The sequence below is a fragment of the Callorhinus ursinus genome, unplaced genomic scaffold (genome assembly GCF_003265705.2).
Source record: "Callorhinus ursinus isolate GAN/ISIS: 27379988/994484 unplaced genomic scaffold, GSC_fseal_2.0 scaffold16, whole genome shotgun sequence".
NCBI classification, from domain to species: Eukaryota; Metazoa; Chordata; class Mammalia; order Carnivora; family Otariidae; genus Callorhinus; species Callorhinus ursinus.
Window position 1 is genome coordinate 34,744,295 of NW_027397078.1, and position 18,350 is coordinate 34,762,644.

The 18,350-nt window shown below is 45.6% G+C and overlaps 1 protein-coding gene across 6 annotated transcripts in view; it reads right to left on the reverse strand.

The window, feature by feature from the left end:
• Nucleotides 1–237: 237 nt before the first annotated feature.
• FRMPD4 (FERM and PDZ domain containing 4) overlaps nt 238–18,350 on the reverse strand; it is a 552,472-nt gene continuing 534,359 nt past the window's right edge. For all 6 annotated transcript variants that reach the window (XM_073902098.1, XM_073902097.1, XM_025857600.2 and 3 more), the window contains 6 exons: nt 16,556–16,645; nt 15,847–16,029; nt 13,562–13,700; nt 7,734–8,798; nt 6,056–7,327; nt 238–4,172 (listed from right to left, as the gene is read on the reverse strand). In XM_073902098.1, coding sequence (XP_073758199.1) covers nt 2,848–4,172; nt 6,056–7,327; nt 7,734–8,798; nt 13,562–13,700; nt 15,847–16,029; nt 16,556–16,645 — 4,074 coding nt within the window. In that variant the 3' untranslated portion in view covers nt 238–2,847. The remainder of the gene's footprint in view (nt 4,173–6,055; nt 7,328–7,733; nt 8,799–13,561; nt 13,701–15,846; nt 16,030–16,555; nt 16,646–18,350) is intronic.

Below are 18,350 nucleotides of genomic sequence, written 5' to 3' on the forward strand. Positions count from 1 at the left end.
CCCCACCGACGGGCTCTGTGCTCAGTGGGGAGTCTGCTTTTCTCTCTCTCTGCCCCTCCCCCCGCCCACGCGTGCTCTCCTCCTCTCTCTAAAATAAACAAATCTTTAAAAAAAAAATGGACCTCGGGTTACAAGGAAGTTTTATTCTCTAGTTCAGTGGTCTCCCAACTTGTGTGAATGCAACCCTACCTGCGACAAGATTTTTGCATACATGCACCAGGCATATGCTTATTAATTGATTTATTTATTTAAAATGATGTACATATACCACCGTACTATTACGCCATTATAAAACATACATAAACATAAAAAAGGCTAGATAAAAATAAACACAAGGATCATTCTAACATGTTCTTCCTACACTCTAGTGGACCTGGACCCCACTCAGGAGCCCCATGTGTAGTGAATTGGTGGCGGCGGTGGGGGGGGGGGGGCTTGAGGTTTTCGAAGTACTAAAGAGTTTGTAAGAAACAGAAATGTACCGGAGCACCCATAGGTAATGGGAGATGATCTGGAAAGACCCAGAGCTGCTTCACTTAGGCCTCTCAAAGAACTGGAATGGACTACAAGCTGTTCTAACTGGATAGGATTTGAACAAGGATCACCACTTCCTTGTACACTCCTTTTAGACACATGCAACACACATAATGCATCCTGCACATACAGGCAGGAGACAATATGCATATAAAGCAAACATCTCCCACACATTATCTTGGTCAATATATTTGACGTAATGACTATGATGAAATTATCTTAACATTAAAGTATTTACTCTGCCGGGTAATGCAGTAAAACCGTCACACACGTGATTGTACTTAAAAGTCATGACAATCCTATGGAAAGAGATTTTCGTTTTACTATAAGGAAATCGAGGTTTAGAAAACATTAACTTTCCCAAGATGAAAGGGGTAGAAAATGGCAGAGTCCAGATGTAAATCAAGAAGTTTCTGACCCCAGGCCCCATGTCCTTAACGATTAAACCACATTGCCTCCATAGGGAATTAACAACAGTGTCCAAACCATAAGATTGTTGTGATGGTTAAATATATGTGATATGCTTAGCACATTGTCTGACATAGAACACACATCCTATTAATGTTAGCATTTTAGTGCACAGAATATTTACCAAAAATTTCCACAGTAAACACCATTATTTATCAATATCAAACACCAATATTTATAATTATAAGAAAATAATGTTGTATTATTTAAACATTATTTATAATAACACACACCTAAACTCCTTTTGTTTGCTACCATCTAGAAATATGTGTGACTTTTGTGATGGAATCTCTATGGAACGACTGATGAGAAGAGATAGCAACTACAGACCGTTACACCTCCTGCCCAGTAGGCTACAAAAATGAAGTATTTGCACCTGGCGTACTCCTGTCATCTTTTAAGGAGCCGTCTACATAAACAGGAGTAGGCGGAGCTTAAGCACTAAATGACCCATGAAGTACATAATGTACATATCAATTTTATTTGACAATTGCGGCTTGCATCCTTTTGCTTTGACCCAAAGATACATTTGTAGACAGAGGACGGTTCTGAAAACTTCTTTATGTTCCATCAGTTTCACCGAAAGTGGTCAAATTTACCACTTGTTTGTTTTCCGCCCAGCTTTCCTATTTCTATCTACCAATCCAAATGAGAACTTCTACTAAATACTTTATCATGGCTTCTATATGAGAGGAGCCATCTCTCCCTGATTTTCTGGAACATTCCGGATTTGAAACTGTCCCAATGCTAGGCTGGGATTCCGAATTTGGTTGGAAGCATTGGCCCTGTAGACGTGATGCACGAAGCTCTATGCGGAGAGCCGTGCCTCACAGGCTGGTGTCCCGTCTGCTTTATAGGACTGGATCTGCACTGACTCCGATGATCCTTGATTGTGGCTTTTTGTAATTTTGCAAATACTTCACTAAATGTTCTGTCACTCTTAATGGAATTCTAAGTTTCGCGGTTGAGTTGGGGTGGGGAGGAAGATGACGTCTTTGGTTTATATATTTTGACATTAAATCAAAGGAGATCTCTCTTTTCATCAAGCAATTTAATTTTGATATTACTCATTCCCTTCATTTTATGTAATTAGATAATCTCTAACTCTAGGTATTGCCTAGGAACCTGCCCATCGTTACCTCTCTTCTTCTACTTGGGAAGTATTTTAATTGTAGAAACATCGTGAAGAGCATTTCTAGTGACACAATAGAATCCACCGCACCCCAATTTCTAGTCCAAATGGCATAAGCCAAAATTAAATGTTATGTAGGGATTCCTGGAAGAAAGCATCAGATAACCAAACACTATGAGCAAAAAATTGATTTATTATATATATTCTCTATTAATTCATAATAGCTTCTTGGATCTTAAATGTCTTCTTTGCTATTTCCAATGCTTAAAAATTGTAATTTTAAAACATAAGTACTGTTTTATATACATTGTGATTTCTTTCTCTCTCTCTTTCTCTTTTAACTTCTAAGCATGAATGATATGGTCTCCAAGTATCCACTTGGGAGGGAAAGGGGATAGGATTCATTGTTTTGCTCTAACACGGTAGAATTTAAAACTTCACATCATATACCTGGAGTTTCAACTATATGAAAAATAGCCAAATGTCATCACTTTCTTGGATATTTCTTTTTCATGTATATATATGTATAATATAAACAGAATATGTCTGATTAGTACATTTCAACATTTCATCAGTGTGACTTTTATCTCCTATTTTATATAAAATAAAATATACAGAGAGAAGAAAGGAGACATCTGTTCATCGTACACATAAAGTAAATAAACGTTCATGTATGGCTTTGCAAAGGTAGATTATGATGTGACTTTCATACTTTATTTATTTAAAAGCATCTTGAGAGAACGCATTAGTGTGCTTACGAGGGCGGCCATGGTGGTTGAATGTCGCGCCGAGAGTCCAACATTAGGATCCCCACTGGTCTTTCCAGTGGCTGCCTCTGCAGCTTTCAGGAGACAAATGTAGTTTATGACCACTTCATTGATCTTCGCTACGATTTCCTGCCGCTGTGTTTCTGAGTTCACGACCTTCACTAATCGCATGCAAGCTTCCGTTAGGCAACAGAGCACTTGAAAGCTGGAAGTCATAGCTAGGAGCATCTCCTCTGGGCTTTTCTCGGCCATTGCCAGTTTCCTACAGGCACTTCCCAACTGTCTGGACTCGATGGACAACAGCTGCTTGTACTGAGAAAGCGTAAGGTCATATGCTTCAGGGCGTGACTCCTCTCTCTTCCCCTTTGTTGCCCTGACAAGGCAGAGCAGCTCATTGGCATCATTTTGGGCTGCGAGGAACCCATCAGGCATTGCATACGTGCTCTCTTTTAGGGCACTGATTCTTGCAATCCGGGCATCGAAGGCCAGGCTGCTAAAGTCCGCATCCTCTGGGCCAGTCAGGTCGTCTGCCCAGACCTTCAGCACTGACCCTCTGGTCAGCTCCCCTCCTTGCTTCCGAATCCCAACAGCCAGAGGTGGGCTGATTGGTTCTGGCATGGCTTGAGTCATCTGTGGTCGAAAGAGGCAAGAGACCTGGCGTGCGGCCCCTCCCTCCTCTTCATCCTCATCGCCGTCTTCATCCTGCCCTCGGGTCAGGAAGCAGTAGCTGAAAGGTCCCCGGCATCTCCAATTGCTGCCTTCCAGCTTGCGCAAGGGTAATGTCCTACACAGCTTTGAGTCTTTGTGAGCGGCCGGGGACCTTTTGTGAACTTTCCCCTCAGAGCTAAAGAACATCGAGCTTTGGGAAAAACTTTTGGTGAGCTTCTTCCCCAGGGGGAGTTCTGCTCGCCTTTCCGAGCTGGCCTCCTGTGCTTCCGTGACACCTGGACACTTTAAGCTGACCGCACCCTTGGTTCTCTCTTGGAGGGTCTCCAAACCTACAGATCCCGAGAGGATACTGCTGCTACGTCTCAGAGCCCTCTGGCTGGGGGATGTTCCGAGGCTCCCCCCTCTCAGATCCAGTGGCCGCCAGTTCACAGCCTCTCCGTATGCCAGATTTGCTTGGGAGAAATCATTAGGGTCTTGATTTGGAATTGGCACCTTTGATTCCGAGTGAATGTTTGATGGTAGCAGGATGGGATCAGCTTCAGGATGTTGAGACCAAGCTGAAGGCATGCCTCCTCGTCTCTCCTTCCCAGGCTCTGTCAAAGCTACACTAGGGGTAGCAGAGAAACAGAGAGAATCATTAAGCATCTCATGGGGGGTCATTTTCACTGAATCTCTACATGCTGTTTGTCATCGCCCGAGGATGCACTCTAGAAGGGCTGCCATTTGTCAGGGTCACCCCCCTTTTCAAAGACTGCCTCCTGAGATCTCATCAGATTTCCATTTCAACACATTTCAAGAAATTCAGGGAGTCTGTTATTTCTGAAACTATGGGTTTCTTTGGAATTGGCTAGCAATCACAGTCGTTTTCAGAGACCATGGCGTTTCATGACTTGCCTTGCCCCCAGTATTTATCTAGCAGCGTTTAGACATGTAATTAGAAAACGTACCTCCTAGATCTCGACTATGCAAACATATTTATGACATTGAAGTTTCATTTCAAGGCAGTTAGGTGAATCCTGGCATCAGTTATCTTTTTTTTTTTTTAAATGGTCTAATTTAATGAATGCAAAGTAAACAAGGTCAACTTTTTTAAGAGGTCCCCACGAGGTCTGCCTGGTACTGGGTTTGAAGCAGAGACCCTGGACGAGTTGCCCAACTATTCTCAAAAAAGTTGTCATGTGAGGGGTGCCTGGGTGGCTCAGTCATTAAGGGTCTGCCTTCGGGTCAGGTCATGATCCCCGGGTGCTGGGATCGAGCCCCGCATCGGGTTCACTGCTTGGCGGGAAGCCTGCTTCTCCCTCTCACAACTCTCCCTGCTTGTGTTCCCTCTCTCGCCGTCTCTGTCAAATAAATAAATAAAAATCTTAAAAAAAAAAAGTTGTCATGTGAATTTCAATTAAAACAATTTTTTAAAAAAGCTGTTATGTGAAGAAAATATTTCTGCCTCACAGAATTTTAGTGAGAAGAGGGAAGTTAGGGGAAAGCTCTTTGTAAACCACGAAAGAGTAAACAGCATGCTTTAATTAGAGGTCAAGATGCTAGCGGAGTGACGAGTTAAGGAACATTCATAGACCCGTTTCCCAAGGCCGGGGATGTCAGTGGTGGGTTTTGTGAAAGGAGATCATCTTAAAAGGGCTGCAAATGAACCAAGGTAAGCTCTCCCTACCATCTACTGACCTAGTATGGAAGCAACACTGTTGATATACTTTGATATTTGAGAGTATGAAAGAACATCTGGTTTTTGCCACAGGACGGCTGGCCGAGTGGATCGGTGAGAGGAATATGTGCCCACTGGGTGGCAGAATGGTGAAGATGGGCGCAGAAGGTGGCTGTTCTTGTTTCTACCTGTGCCTATATTTTATTCTTTTGGGGAAAATAAAGCAGCTCGTCGTGCATACCCCCAGAGCCTTCCTGACGCCGAGGTGTGCCAGATACTGCAGAACACATCTCTAAGAGAGTCTTACAGAGTAGGGAGGGGTGTTAAGTATTGCTGAAGGGCAAATGATCTTCCCCAACCCCTTTGATCTCCCCGCTACCCCTGCTCTATTCTCCTTCCTTGCCCCTCAATGACGAAGTGGCAAAAACAGAAATTTGAGGTCTTGAGAGGGACATTAAACTCTTGGGACTCTACGTCATACTGTCCTGTAACCAAAAGTCCTGCTGAACGCTGCTAAAAATCTACATTTAGACTTTAGAAAAAAAAATGTATTGCTCCACCACATTTTGGAAGCCAGCACAGAGCAAGATTCTCAAGAGTGGACGCCATTTCCACTATTGTTCCAGATCTAGGAACTTCAGTGTTCACTAAACACAGGGAAGGGGGGTGCGGAATCAATGCTTGATAACCTGGCCACAGTTCTGCAGCCTTTAAACAAAATTTTAACTTTTAGTTTTCTTCCAGACTTTATACTTTTAGGTTTGTCGTAAATCTGGTTTACATGCTTCCGGGGTGTAATGCGAAGCACTAAATCCATCATTGCTGTACCTGTGGTTTCCTTAATCTTGGGGAGTCGATGACATCCATCTCTCAAAGTGCCAAACAGGGGTTCCGCATTAATAGCTGTGTGCAGGGCAGGCACTGTCATCCGCGGACACATCCCTTCCGTCTGGGGGTGTAATTCCTTAAAGGTGGCTCCGTGGGGGGGCAGCCCAGCGGCTCTCTCCTCGGAAGGAACGTAACTCATGCCTTTCCCCGAAGTCTCGGGAATCAGGTGCTTCCCCATAGCGGGGCAGAGTGGGGACTCCACAGGTGTGGCACAGGTGCCACAGCCCGCCTCCACTGACGAGCCTTGGGAGCTCTGTAGAGAAAAATGGCACTCGCCTTGTAACGATGACATCCGCTTGGCCAAGTGGTAGTCACAAAGGCGGGCCACGCTCTCTTCCGCCTCGGGAAGCTTGGAAGGATGGTCACAGGTGGACGGGTCAGTATCCTCGGGGTTATCTAAGTCTTTGGCTGAAGATACACAGGTCACGTCAGTTAAGAAGTGGTCCCGCTGGCCAAGTGCGGAAACCTCACCGGCTTCTCCATCAGGAGCGCCTTCGTCCTTCTCTTCCGCCTCCCTTGTCCCCAGACCAGAAGCTCTCGGGAACGTTATCCCCGTTGCCGCTTCCAACCCACTTTGCTCAGTCACCGCCCCCTCAGCGGCCATGTACCATCTTTGGCTGTCCTTGCGAAAGGCAGTTCTTTCCAGGTTAAAAGTGCTTAGGTGTTGACTGTCCCTTGAAGACACAGTACCAAATTTACCTTTGGCTTCCTCCTCTGCCTCGGCCGTTTTGGCCCCCTGCTGCTTTTTCCCTGGCATGTTTGCACTAGGGGCCGCCTTCCCCTCCCCATCGGCCAGCTTGCTTTTCCTTTTGCTGGTGCAGGAATACACCACCGACCCCATGTGCAGTTTGCTAAAGTAGTCGGTGACCGACTTGGTCTCCATGGTTTCGGGCTCCATCTCCATGGGGTCTGGGTGAAGGATCTGCTTGGAAGGCACAACTTTGGGCGGGAGGTCAGTCACTGGGCGGGTGGCCAGGGCGTGGGAGGACTTGGGAGGCAAGCCCCCAGCAGGGGTTTTGGAGGTGGGGAACTCGGTCTGCTCCTCTGCAAGGGGGTGGTATCCTTCGTGAGTGGCCAAGAACATGCGGGAGAGGCTTTCTGACTGCTTCTGTGCTGTGGCCAGTTCAGAGCTCTCAGTCATTTCAGAAGAGTTAGTCTCATTGCCCGAGTCTGACGAAGACTCGGGACTATAAGCCCGCAAGATGGCTACACCTGCATGCCGTAAAAGACAAGAGCCGATTAATGGATGCATCAGAGGCACTAGGAGACACGTAAGAAAATGGGACTCGTTATTGTAAAACAACAACAACAACAACAACAACAACAAAAGACAAACAAAAAACCAAGGTTTTCCCTTTGCAGTAAGGACTCTGAGTTTATTGCACAATTGTTCCAGAAATGGGGGAAAATACGTGCCACATATTTAAAAAAACAAAAAAACAAAAAAACGAAGGAAACCACGTACACGGAAAACCCATGATGGTGTAGGTTCAACACACTTATGAAATGGGACATGCGTGAAATGGAGAACAGCACACAACAGGACTTCAGGGGTAAATGGCTTGAGAGGATGCAATGCATGGTTATCAGTGAATAAATGTAACAATCGTGAAAGAACCTGAATTGTCACTGGTCTGCTGTTCTTCTGACACGGACAGAGCTTCTAGAGCTTCCAGCGTGGAAACCACGGTGTTATCCAGGCCCTTCTCACACTTGCCCTCGGCGCTGGTGGGCACAGCGTCAATGAGGGACACGGGGATCTCATCGCTTTGCAGACTCCTGCCTGGCTCCTTGTCCTCGAGGAAGGACGCTGCCTGGCTCTGGGAGTCCTCCTCATCTGAGCTATCTCGAAAGCCAGGTGGGGGTGCGGCGATGGCCATGTTCAAGGAACGCAACAGGAAGTCATCCTCATTGTCATCCCCTTCTGGAGGGGGCAGGGATGTGAGGTCAATGATGTCATCGCTTGACCCAGACAGGTTGAGGATGGCTGGCTGGTTCATCTCTCCCACCACGAGGTCCTCCTCACAGCTCACCTCATCTTCGTCCTCCGCGTCATCGGTGTTTTCTGCGTAACAGATGTCGTGCAGGAGGGGCTCCTCTATCCCCTCGGCGGCCTCAAAGTTTTTGACATCACCTATGTTTGCATAAACGGAATTTGCCACAAACTGGATGCTCTCAGCATCAGGAGCGAGATCCAGGCCCTTCATGTCATTGGCACTGCCGATGTAGAGATTCCTCTGCTTCTCCAGCAGTTCCGGGCTCTCCTCCAGGAGTCTATCGTAGCCGAGAGTCGGGGGATTCATGCCATCATCCAAGGCGAGATCTCCGAAAATAAAGGACACTTTAGCTCCTCTCGGAGACTCCTGGGCTTTCTTTAGTGTTTCCGGTCCTGAGAGGGTCAGCAGGGACCGCTGAGCTAGAGTCCTGTAGTCGGCCTCACACGGAGCATCTCCCGGCTGGGTCAGCGGCTGGTTGAGTTCGTCTGGATTATAGGTGCTGTCTATATACAGGTGCCGGTGGTCTTTGGGACACAAGGTGCCGTCCGAAATATCGACCGTCTTCTGTTTTGAATCTATATATGTTATTTGGGCTTCTTGCTCCCCTTCGCCAATAAAGGTGGTCATCTGGGGTATACAGTTCCAATCGGGGCCAAGGAGGTTATGCTTTCCTTTATTTTCAGTTCCTAAGGAGAAAGAATCATGCAAAGACAACGTTACTGTGAGGCCTGGTTTCTTAATTTCATGGCTTGTAGCATCATCACTTTTGTAAATACGGTCATGCAGCCTTCCGGATATGGTACCAGTCGATGGAGGCTTCAGGTGTCAGGATTTCCTGGTTAGGAGAACTGACCTTAACAAAATCGATCCCACACAAAATATAATTGCTATTTGATAAAAAAGAATACCATCCGAGTATAGGGGACTGCAGCTTAACTCCATCTGACCCTTGGTTCTATTATTAGAAGACCTCATTTCCATCTATGAATGGGAATATACAAAATGCCTTTCAAATTCCTTAAAGGCCACAGTCCAATCAGTTGTCATTCCAGAAAATAGATTCCCCTTTTCTCGGTAAAGTGAGATCTGACATCCCCCACTTTGTGGACGAAGATGTTGGACTTTTTCCTCATTGAGTTAAGAGAAAGTCAAGGAACCGCATACTTCCACCACATATTTTAGGAACTACTGTATAATGTAATAATGTCACAATAAAAATAATCTAATATATACATACATAAAAATATGATAATATTGTAATGATAGTACAAAAACCTCTATCCTCAGCCTTTGTATATCCTAGTGAGTGTTAAGACATCCACGCATAAAGCTTAGGATGGATGCTTGCGCGTGTGCGCGCACACGCACACGTGTATGAGTGCATAACGTGGAGCACGTCACAGGTAATGTGCTTCTCTCTACTATTGCTTCTCCCTTTTTAAGATTTTATTTATCTGACAGAGAGACACAGTGAAAGAGGGAACACAAGCAGGGGGAGTGGGAGAGGGAGTGGGAGAAGCAGGCTTCCCGCTGACCGGGGAGCCCGATGCGGGGCTCGATCCCAGGACCCTGGGATCATGACCTGAGCCGAAGGCAGACGCTTGACGACTGAGCCACCCAGGCGCCCCTATTTCTTCTCTTTTCTTTTTTTCCCCCCTCTCTGCTATTTCTAAGCATAGTTAACAGTTTGGCTAATTTCAATTTTTACTGGTATCAGGAGAACTCCTGAAGATTTGTTTGATGTTCCTCATGAATTAAAATTGCAAAACCCTAATTTAAAAATCATTGTTTTGGTTGTTCCTCAAGGGTCTTCCAGTAGGGAATTTTGATGTGGAAATTTTGCTCTGACATTTAACAAGACAAGGCGGTGTGTCATTCTGTCAATACTGCTTTGTAGATTCCAGAGGAAACATTCTGAGGAAGTGCTGGGGACACACATTCTCCCATTAGTGCCCTCAAATTGCCCCCTGGCCTAGGTCTGGATAATACTGACATCAGATGTACAAGACATATGGGAAGAAAATCAGTTCTACCGAAGATGTTTTTGCTTCCTGCAAGTTATACACATTAAACTCAATGCTGAACGCTGTTCCAAGTCCTTTAGCTAAATGCATATATTTTCACATGAGTGGCAAGTAAAGATACAATTCTGAAGACACTGAGCTACACAAGAACCATATTTACACGTTACCTTAGGATAAACAGACCTGTGGGGGTTCAGCATTGTTTTATGAACAATTTCGATTATGACTGGCTGCGTGTGGGGCTGCGTGTGTAGCGCACGCTCGTGTATGTCAGGGGATTGAATGGCTGCGAGACAGCAGTTTAGCAAAGCCAGGACAGAGCTCTGGGTTTAAACTAGTGGCTGGCAAATTTTTCCTGTAAAGGGAGGGCTAGATGGTAGACGTTTTTAGGTTTTGTGGGCCAACTGCTCAGTCGAGCAACCACTCAACTCTGCTGTTGTAACACGGGAGTAGCCACAGCTGACACATAAAGATATGCACGGAGTGGGTTGAACGGGGGCCTCTTCAAAAGATATGTCCACTCTGTGAATAGGACCTTATTTGAAAAAAGAGCCTTTGCAAGTATAATTCAGCTATGGGTCTTGAGATGAGTTCATCCGGATTATCTGTGTGGGCCTTAAATCCAACAACACGTGTCCTTATAGGAGGAAAGCAGAGGGAAATTTAAGCCCCCCAGAAAAGCAGGGAAGGCCGTGTAAAGGTGGAAGCAGAGATAGAGGAGGTATGCAGCCATAAGGAATGCTGGTGGCCCCTGGAAGTTGGAAGAGGCAAGAAAAGATTCTCCCCTTGAGCCTTTGGAGGAAGTACGGCCCTGCTGCTGCCTAGATTTTGGACCTGTAGCCACCAGAACTGTGAGAGAGTAAGTTGCTGTTACGTTAAGCCCCAGGGTTTGCGATAACCTGTCATGGCAGCTCTAGGAAACAAATACAATGTGCACGGCTGAGTACCAATAAAACTTTGTTTACAAGAACAAGATTTGATCCCTGAGCCATAGTCTGCCAATTTCTGGTTTAGGACAACATGAAAGCTGAACAGATCAGCAGGCTAAAACGGGTTGATTGATACTTCCTCAGATCCTCCTCATGCTCAGAGATGCATAGATATGTGGGTTCAGGGATTCTGAAAGTAACTGAAGGTTCATTTTCAAGATAGGGAAGAAATGGGGGCTTGCTGTTCCTTAGTAGAGATCCTGACTAAGGTCTCTGATCAATTTGAGATAGGAAGAAAACATACGCTCCACTCAATCTTGACTTCCTTCCAGAAGGGCGTACTGACTTGGCTTTTGGAATGATTTTAGAGACACAGAAGGATGTGGGTTAGGAACTGGGGTCTATACCATGGCCCAATCTTGTGGGAGGAGAGTGTGGACCAGGGGTGAACGGGTCCAAACAGACTTCACTCTCTACACTTGTTGGGTGGTGGGGGGGAGTTTCTGAAGAGGAGAGAGAACTTGCAACCCTGAGAGGGTGCTAAGCCGCTGGCCGCTGCTCAGCTCAGGTTAACTAGGTGCTCCTTGGAGCATGCCCGCTCTCTCCCTCAGCGCCTGCTGCTTACACGCACGTTCCCCACACCCCCCAGCAAGAGGGAGATACCTGGAGCACACGCCCTCACCCTCATTCTCAGTGTTACCGAAAGGTTGAAGTTCCATTCTTTCCCGATGGTGATAATAGTGTTCCCCCCTCGAAACCTGATCAAACATTACATTGGGAGTCACTATCAACTGGACGGAATGGAGGCCCTCTTTACTGTGGCTCTTTTTGAAATTGTAGGTTTCCTCTTCTTCCCGCACGTGTACAATCTCAACAGTCTATAGGGAAAAAAGGTTTTATTTTCAAGACCAACTTCAAGGTTTGAAAATAAAAAGCCAAAAACCGGTTTTCCAACACGAAAGGGTCGTGTGACACTGCAGAACTGATCTTCAGAATTTCCCAGGCCTGGGCAAAATTGCTCGAAATCTCCTAGCTCGAAAACGTGTGATCCCACAAATGTTCACCACCAGAGCCAGCGCACCCTGCCCCTGCCTTCTTGTTCCTCCTCTGTTTATTTTTGATCATTTGCACGTCTCAGGGTCTTTCCTTGCCTTATGTCTCTCTTCCTTTCTTTTCTCCGTTTCTGTCACCTTCCTTCTCAAGTTCTCCCCCTCCTGCTTCCCTGCCCCTTGTTGACTGAAGTCTCGGGCATCCTTTTAGGTGTTGTACACAAGTTCCTTCCAAACCCTTCCCTTGCCAGCTAGCTTCTCGATCCCGATTTTACAAACGAAAAAACCCGAACTTAGAGACCTTAAAACAAGACACTTCCAGGTGGGGCTGGGTCACGTGCACTTGTAATTCCAAGTGGCCTTCTGGCCTCGTCCATCCCCCTCGTCTCCTCTCAGGCTTCCCCGCTTCCTGCGACCGACTGCTCCCCCCCCCCGGCCATCATCACAAACCGTGCGCGAGCCTATTGGGTTGTGTGTGTCTACAAGGGACAAGATATTTAGAGAATGATGATTTACGTTTTCTGCTAAGTCTGAAAGTGAGAGGATTTTTCCTCCCCCGCCCCTTTCAGAAACGGTGACAATGGAATTTGTTCTTAAGATTTTCCCTTTCTTTTAAGAGAAACCCTGAGTATGGAACCCCCGATTATAATTTTTTCATGGGTCGGCAGCTCTGGCTTGAGGGCTAGTGTCTGTCCATCGGCCACATTCACTGAGTGTCTACTGTAGATGGAAGAAAACAATCAAACACTAAAGGAAACGAATTCTAAAGCAAATGAAAACCGCCCACTCCCAGAGAAGCAGTTAATACTGCAGCCCTCTCTGTCCTCACTTGTGAGTTTTCTTGTCCTGTCAAGTGGCTGAACTTGTTTGATGCCTTTGCCATCTCGATGCTCCCACTACAGAGCTAAGATGGCTGCTAGGGTTCCTTCTAGAGGCCCAAGTCCAAGTGCTGGGTGATCCCTAAGCCTTCCAGTGGGTCTCAGGGCTCCCAGAATCCTGGGTGTAAGTCTGACATTGAAGGAGGTGCCCAGACATCTAGGCCTGGGGCCCCTTAAGGAGGCAAAAGCCCTAAGGGGGGGCGGTTCACAACTCCCACTGTGCGTTCCATCGTTAATTCTCCGCATCCTGACCTCTGGAAGAGCGAGGCGATAAAAACTCAGTCATAAAGACTGATGCTTAACTACCTTCAGAATAGGAAAATCATTCCCTTTGAAACACGTTCCCCAGCATTTCCAAGTGACAGGTAAAATAGGATGGAAAAATCGACATTTTCATTAAAATAAATTAGACCATATCAGAATTATTTGAAGGCTTTTGTATTAAATTTGGACATTAGATTTTTGTATGAGCACAGTTTTACCTTTTCAAGAAATGTCCTTATTGTTGTCAGGTGGGGTGGGGAAGTGGGGGCGGGGGTCAGTGCCTCATGAGTTTAGGAAGAGAATACCTGTTTCCTGGGTCCCTGTATTTTTCTTGTTGGCCATGTTAAATATTGACCTCCTGGAATCCACAAGTAGCCGGTAGTAGCCAGCAGTTAAGCAGGCCAGGTTCATGGCATCTGATGATTCCATCAGGAGTGTGATGGGCTACAAAAAAGAGAATATTTTGGTTAAAGCCATCCCTCCTTAATAAGCTCCCTCAGGTGACAACAGTTGCATTGGTGCTTATGAAATATAACAAAGAAAGTTACTGAGCAACCATTTCATTGGAGAAACACAGAAGAAGGTCGGAAGTAACACTGAGAGCCTTACTGAAAAACATTTAGGTGACACCATCTTGAAAACGTAGACATTTTGAATCTTCCCAAGTAATACTGGAATGGGAGAAAAAAAGTAGACATTGGTTTTGTTTCCAAAGAGTTAACATTTTAAAAAAGTGAGAGTTAAGGAGGCAGTTACCAAATGTGAACCTGCGAGCTGAAAAATCACAGGAAGATTAAATTTGGGTTCATAGTGAAAATTAGTGTTGAAAAGAAGTAAAAACTCAAGTGGAAATCACGTCTAAGACTGAAGGAAAAGTGTCAAAAAGATCCAGGAAAAGGATGCTTGTAAAAGAAATTGTAAATTCACAGGGGAGCCAAACAGCGATGGGAGTTGAGAAAAGGCCTTGCTAAAACTTTCTGGAAACAACGAGGCTCTCATATATATGATTGGAGACGAGTCTTGGGCATATAGGGAAGAAGTGGTTAGTTGAAGCAATTCTTCTTGAATTAGGAAGGGTAGACTGGCTGGTGTGTTCTTGGTGAGAGAGAGAGAACTTGAGAGGGATAAGGGAGTAACACGAAAGCAGACACCCAGAGGGGCACAGAAATGTCGAGGTGACCAGCTCTTACTTTCACTCCCAGGTATAGGACCCTGGCCACATTTGATGGCCCTGGCTAGTGGAATCTTTTTTTTTTTTTTTTAAGATTTATTTATTTGAGAGAGCGAGAATGGGAGAGAGAGTACACGAGAGGGGAGAGGGTCAGAGGGAGAAGCAGGCTCCTCGCCGAGCAGGGAGCCCGATGCGGGACTCGATCCCGGGACTCCAGGATCATGACCTGAGCCGAAGGCAGTCATCTAACCAACTGAGCCACCCAGGCGCCCTGGCTAGTGGAATCTAACATCCCACCAAAAGCCCCCACACTACTTGATAACCTGCCTTTTCTTTCCATTTCAACTGAGGTCTTCCCTCAAGGCATCCCACAGTTCTTTCCTATAAGCAGGAGACCACCAGTAGGGTCTTGCCACCTCCTTCTGTTGGGTCAGATTATCCCGTTATCAGGTGTGTGATGACTGCATCCCAATCATTCTTCTCCCTACTCTTTCTACAAAGGGCCCATTGTTCTTAGCATCTTCGCTCATGGAGTGGGCCAGGAATCCCAGGTCTATTCTTGCACTTTCATTGCCATGAAGTCAACTGGAGCCCCTGGATTCAGCCCATGAGATGCCACCAGCCATGGCCACCATGTCTGAGCTCCATACTCTCCCTTCCATGGTCACTTCTTCCCGTTGCAGAGCGCACAGAGTCTTTTCAATTTGCTGTGTAGACAGAACCCTCTCCTGTTCTCAGAGCACTCCTCCTGGTTGACACGGTTTCCTTTTCTCCATGGAAACACAGATGTGTTAACATGGCCAAAATCCAATGACTCATCTACTACTGGGACAAGAAGGTAGGTACAGGGGCCCGGGATTATTTCCCATCAACTTCTGTTTCTGGAGTCGAGTTCTGCCCTTTGAGGACAATGTCAGATTGTTGTTTTAAATGGAATGGCCATGACATTCATAGGGGCCAGCTGTTCAGTCAGTACTAATGGCTATAGCACAAAAAGACAGACCGAACTGCTCAGCTTTCCCCAAAGAATAAACACATATGGGCCGAATGGGAGTTCTACACAAAGTTGGGAAAAATCTCCCTGACTCTCTGGACAGGAATATTCTAGAAGGCTAGCAGGGAAAAACCTTCCCACTCTCTATGATTCATGCACTCGGGAGCTACAACAGACCTTAGAAACGAACTCGTTGGCTTTCTCATGTGTAGGTAAAGAAGCTGAGCAACTTTGCCCCAGATCACATGGCTCTTTAGTGAGGACTGGAGCCCTCGGGCCGGAGTTGAGTGATTTTTCTCTGTACCTCCTCACATCTCTGATCCTCTGCCTCGACAGTACAATGCGGACGGCTTTGTAAATATAGCGGCGTTATCACAAATGAGCTATTCAGATCAAGGCGCCGTGTCAACAGCTGAAAGATTTACCTTCACATCCAGCACGTGCAGCTCCACCCGCACCAAGCTGTCCTCCTCGGTAAACATCTCGATTCTGTTGACGTGGCTGAAGTCGGCTAAAAGAGCCACCAGATTGGTTTTGGTGTTTATGACGTGGCTTATGCCGTATCGGGGCCCAACCAGGAGAGTCACTTCCGAGCGCTTTTCCGCCTGCTGAGAGATGTGGACAAAGCCTAAAAATCCTAGACCTCTAAAACACCGTGCAGAGTTGAGCCTGAGAGTCTGTTCTTATGAGATTACATTTCTCCACTTAGAAGAACCAGACATTACAATTGCATCGAGGTGCTGATCAATTATGAATAAGGTAGAAAATAAATGTTATCAGAGCACATATATATTCATAATCATGAGACATTTTTAGAAATAAGGACTTTTCTATTTTCTTTTTTAGCATGAAAGCAACTTCTGGCCCAGTGATTTAAAAGAAGGCCATTGTTAGAGTGCATCGATTATCTTGGTTCTTCATATTTCTTTTTCTAGGGCATTCTGCATTGGCGCCATCTAGTTTAACATTTCTTCTGATATTTCCAGACTGTGCTGCAGTCGATTAGAAATGAAGGCTGGAAAAGATTCACAGCTGATTTGCTTTTGTCAAAGGCAGCTCATTCAAGACAGCCTATGGCAGTGACATTCTGCAGGCTTCCGTAGCTCCCAAGAGAAAGCAAGAAAAAGCAATTACCACTAATGTTGCCTTGAACACACGACCCCCATACAGTCGAAGGTCACTGAGGAACTTGAGATAGTGGACCTTGGCTTGCAGTGCAGAGAGCTGAGGAGAGAAAAGAAACCTCAGGTGTTAATTCCAGTGGGTATGGTTCGGTTTCTGCTGGAGACCAGCTAAACACCAGTGGGAGCCGGGGTGCTCTCACTGCCAACAGATGGGGCGTGACAAGGAGTGAAAGTAAATTGCTATGCATTTGGTTTCATGATAAAGGGCTGCAACAAGGCATCCAGATTAAAGCCTTTTATCTGGGGGGGGGAAATGCATGGGGGTGGGTGGGTCATAAACATGGATATGCTGGGCCAGGGCACTCAAATGAGAACAAGACGGTAAGATATTGCACTGAAATGTCCGCTCGTTGGAGACTCCAAGAGTCGAGTGGTGCTTTCCAATCACGGGTAGGGACGAAGCGGGTTGTGTATAGGAGACTCACCTATACACAGAGCTTGTGGGAGTCATTTTGAACACACGCCTGCTATCTACATACAGCCCGTGGAAGAGGCTCTCCACACTCATCTCGAGTTTTGTAGAGTTTTTGCAAGTTTTCGGGGAAAGTGAACTTTCTGTGCTCCAATCATTGGGGAGATGTTTGAACTTGCCAGAAGTCCGTTTGATTAGTTCAACTCAAGCATCTTTTGAGTTTCGTGAAGGATATAAAAAATAAAATTTTATCCAGATAAAAATTACCTTTTAAAGACTTAAAAAGGGAGATTCCTACATCCTCAAAGGAGTACTTGGTTGTTAACGACACCTAAATGCATGGCCCTTTATGGCATTGTTAGTTAGCACTGTTCGGCCATCCTCCTTTCGAAAACCGAGAGCACTTTGCAAATTGATTTGAAAGCAAACCACTCACTCTTGGCTAGAGAAACTGACCTTTGTAGAAAAACAGAGATAGATAGATCCTAGAGCAGTTAACTGAATTGTTACAAAACCAGTGGGCCATGCCTGGAAAAAAATCCTATTGAGCCAATTGAAAGAAACTAGCTTTGGGCCAGTCAGAACTGAAATTTAAAAAAAAAAGAAAATCTTTGTCTTTTTTTAAAGTTTACTTATTTGAGTAATCTTTACCCCCAACGCGGGGCTCGAAATCATGACCACGAGATCAAGAGCCACACACTCTACCCACTGAGCCAGCCCGGCACCCCTACAAAATCTGAGAGATCCTTGACGTTCTGCTAGATTTCTGTGAGCTGAATGCTTACAGAAATGAGGAAGTAAGGCAACAGTGGCTGGAGGGTGGCAAACCTGATTTTACATTTTTAAAAAGCCATGGGGTGAGAAGGGAATAGCAATAAGTATGTTTTAGCCAGTAAAAATGACTTAGAACCCAATACCAAGACCAAAGAATTACCCATATAAACAGTGATTTGTATTAGAGCCACCCAAGTTTCTATGGCCAATATCAACCATTAAGTGTTCTCGGGCTGTTACACTGCTTCCAACTTTATAGATCCTGTATTTTTAGGTTCCTCTTTCTGGTTCTTGAAATCCTTTGCTTTTTATTACCTATAAACCTAACTCTCCATTCTGACCCACAGTCTATTTTAAAATGTCCTTTCTGTTTCTTCTGATAAAAAAAAAAAAAATAAGGGAGACTTTAACACTAACGATGGTGAATGGTAGAAAAAATTTTATCTTCCCTTCGAAAGTAAGATTTAATTCAGTGGTTGTCAACCAGGGGTGATTTTGTTCCCCGGGGCCCATTTGGCAATGCCTAAAAACATTTTTCTATGTCATGATTGAGGGCATC